This window comes from Sinocyclocheilus anshuiensis, unplaced genomic scaffold (assembly GCF_001515605.1).
Source record: "Sinocyclocheilus anshuiensis isolate Anshui unplaced genomic scaffold, SAMN03320099.WGS_v1.1 scaffold1075, whole genome shotgun sequence".
Classification (NCBI taxonomy): Eukaryota; Metazoa; Chordata; class Actinopteri; order Cypriniformes; family Cyprinidae; genus Sinocyclocheilus; species Sinocyclocheilus anshuiensis.
In genome coordinates, this window is record NW_015544163.1 from 1528629 (window position 1) to 1532388 (window position 3760).

A 3760-nucleotide genomic window follows, 5' to 3' on the forward strand; every position below is an offset into this window, starting at 1 on the left:
ACAGTGATTCTGTCCAAATTCCCTTTAAAATCTTAAATGATTCCCTTTGAGCTAAATTGACCTGTTTCCCTTACAACTACCAAAAAAAACCTACCAAAATATATGAATCTGTTCTGTTAGTGACAGTTAGATTGATATATTTTGGTAGTTTTTTTGGTAGTTAACAATAACAACACTGTCACTAACAGAACAGATTGATATATTTTGGTAGCTTTTTGGTAGTTAACAATAACAACACTATCACTAGCAGAACAGATAGAAATATTTTGGTAGTTAATGTAGCGAATCTAGTTAACAATAACAACACTCACTAACAGGACAGATTGATATATTTTGGTAGTTAACAATAAAAACAGTCAATAAGAGAACTTATTGATATATTTTGGTAGTTTTTTGGTAGTTAACAACGACAACACTATCACTAACAGAACAGATTGATATATTTTGGTAGTTAACAATAAAAACACTGTCACTAACAGAACAGATTGATATATTTTGGTAGTTTTTTTGGTAGTTAACAATAAAAACACTGTCACTAACAAAACAGATTGATATATTTTGGTAGTTTTTTTGGTAGTTAACAATAACAACCCTGTCACTAACAGAACAGATTGATATACTTTGGTAGTTTTTTGGTAGATAACAATAACAACACTGTCACTAACAGAACAGATTGATATAATTTGGTAGTTTTTTTGGTAGTTAACAATAAAAACACTGTCAATAAGAGAACATATTGATATATTTTGGTAGTTTTTTGGTAGGTAATAACAACACTGTCACTAACAGAACAGACTGATATATTTTGGTAGTTTTTTTGGTAGTTAACAATATCAACACTGTCACTAACAGAACAGATTGATATATTTTGGTAGTTAACAATAACGACACTCACTAACATTTTGGTAGTTTTTAAAAAATTAAAAAATATTTAAAAAAAAACTAATAAAAATGACAACAATAACTAAAACAAAATTAGTTGAAATTATTATGTAAACTGAAAATATATAAATAAAAGCCCATTTAAAAACACATAATATTACTAAAACATAAAATTAAATTAAAACTTAAAATAAAAGCAAAATCTAATTCAAAAATCACAAAAAAATTTGAACTGAACATAAATGAAAATATAAATGAAACATTAAAACTGAAAATATAAAAATAAAATATTAAAATATGAATAAATACAATAATAGAATAAAAATAATACTAAAATAACACTGGTTAGTGACTATGAAAGTTCTGCATTCTTTCAGTGTTAACATACTAGAAATGTTTTGCAGTCTGAGCTGCAAAATATTATACAATAAATAGACAAAACGTCTTTCTATTATGTTGTTTTTGAACAATCACACAGTGTGATTAATGTTGCTCATGAACAAATGATCTGGTTATTTTAAATGAAACAGTCCAAAAGAATCAGTCAAAATGATCTGTTTGACTCCGTCAAATGAGACTTCACTGAATCAGAACCTGCATTAAACTCATTTATCCTCAAGCCATCGCTTTCATCACATCCATCTAGAAATGAACTGCTACTTAAAGCTCTGTCATTTCAGATAAATTATGTGTTTGCCTGAAACCTCCTCATCTCAGCTATCCCACAAGTCTGGGTTTAAAGTGTCAAAATCACTGACATTCATTACATCAGCCCTGCTGCAGACTCTTTTAAAGCAGGACATTCAGGCAGTGAGTCATTTGCGAATATCACACAGCACTTTAACACCATCAAGCTGTTCATTTTACAGTCAAAGTTGAGGCATCAGATTATGGATCTCTTCACTCAGAGCGACAGGAAGAGGCAAACAGGGTCTGGCCTGAGTCACATGATCAGGACGCAGCCCAGAGAATCGTTTATTACGTGACTCACCACCTGCATATTCCCCTGCAGGCCTTTATGACAGCTCATATACACAAGCACCAGGACAATTCAAGGGTCAAGCAGAGGCTATTTATGTCAGGAAGAGCGGCCATGAGGTTTCTGCTGGGGTCACGACTCTATTCACTCAAAAAACCTCAATATATGCTTTGATTTCAACTGCAAACTCAAACATATTGTAGAGACAACAGAGCTGTTACACTAATGCCAGGGTTCACACACTTTTAGACCAATGAACTTCCATGACTTACCTGGTAATGCACGATTTCTGAAAAGACGTGCAATAAAAACAAAAATAAAGGTGCAATTTCTAGATGTTGAGCATGAGAGCATTAATTCATAATCATTATAGAAAATATCCATGACTTTTTCAAAGTTTTCCAGACATTTATGATTTCTGGACAAGGAATTTAAGAACAACTGCCTTGAAGAGAAGCAATATCTATACAATTCAAATTTTTTAGAAATGAGCATTACAAAAAAAATATTAATACTACAGAAAAAAGTAATAATATATATATATATTTTTATATATATATTTTTGACAGTATCAATAAAATGCAATAAAATATTTATATATTAAATATTTATTTTATTTTATGTTATTTATTTTTATTTGATTATTTTTATGTTATATATACTACATCTTTTCAGCCATTTTTGACAGTATAAATAAAAAAAATGAATTAAAATTCTCTATTTCCAACTTTTACATGTAGTCAATTTGTTGCATGTTTGCCCATATATATTTTCATTTTTGTCATTTTTGACAAGATTAATAAAATACAATAATAAAAAATAAAACAAAAAGAAATAGCATTAAATAAAATAACAAAATAAATATACACTACAATTTGGGTTTTTGCCATTTTTGACTATAAATAGAAAAATTAAATAAAATTCTCTATTTCTGCTATTCGCAGATTTTCCATGTAGCCAATTTGTTGCATATGTTTGCCATTTATATATTTTTTTTGTCATTTTTTGACAGTATAAATAGAATAAAAAATTTCCATGTAGCCAATTTAAAGCACACATTATATTTGCTGTATATATTTTTCTTTTTGTCATTCTTGACAATATTATTAAAACAAAATTAACATAATATAATATAAAATAAAATAAATACAATAATTGTTTTCCATTTTTTCCATTTCATTGTCCATATGGAGAGAGGTGATAACGAGATCAGCCAATGATTCAAGGCACAGCTCAGATGTTTTAGCTGTCTTTATGAACACACTTCCACACTATACATGGCTAAAGCAGCCCAAAAGCCGAAGCTCTCACCGGTTCTGATGCATTCCTGCAGGCTCTGCTGCACGTCCTCTGTGATCTGCCGCACCACGCTGGCGTTTGCAGGCACGTAGGCCAGCTGCAGGTCCTGGAAGCACAGAGGGAACGGCAAACGGCAGGTAGCGAAGCTGTGGTAGTGCGTGGCATTGGGGTAGTTGATGAAGGACACCTTCTGTCGCAGGTCGCAGGGGATGGCTGAGAAGAGCAGCGGCAGAGCGATCTCCACCAGAGTGACCAGGATCTGACGCTTCTGCAGAGCAAGAGAAAGAAAGAGGACGTCCGTGAAATAGACCGATGGATGGATGGCTAGTTAGACAGCTAGATATGCATGTATGGCAGATGCTAAAATGGGACAATGGTTACTTACATAGGGGGCGATGGATTGTTAAATGGTTAAAGTAATAAAAGACAAAACAAATAAAATAAAATAAACCAAGAGAAAGCAGGAACTGATAAAATGTAAATGAGTACCTTGAATGCAGTGTAAGCCGCTTTGGATAAAAGCATCTGTCAAATGCATTACACTAAAATAAAATAAAATAAAATAAAATAAAATAAAATAAAATTATTATTGTGGTGGTG

At 31.5% G+C, this 3760-nt stretch overlaps 1 protein-coding gene across 2 annotated transcripts in view; it reads right to left on the reverse strand.

Moving 5' to 3' along the window:
* abca3b (ATP-binding cassette, sub-family A (ABC1), member 3b) overlaps positions 1–3760 on the reverse strand; it is a 66444-nt gene that overhangs the window by 55142 nt on the left and 7542 nt on the right. For both annotated transcript variants that reach the window (XM_016495726.1, XM_016495725.1), the window contains exon 3: positions 3173–3428. In XM_016495726.1, the coding sequence (XP_016351212.1) occupies positions 3173–3428 (256 nt within the window). The remainder of the gene's footprint in view (positions 1–3172; positions 3429–3760) is intronic.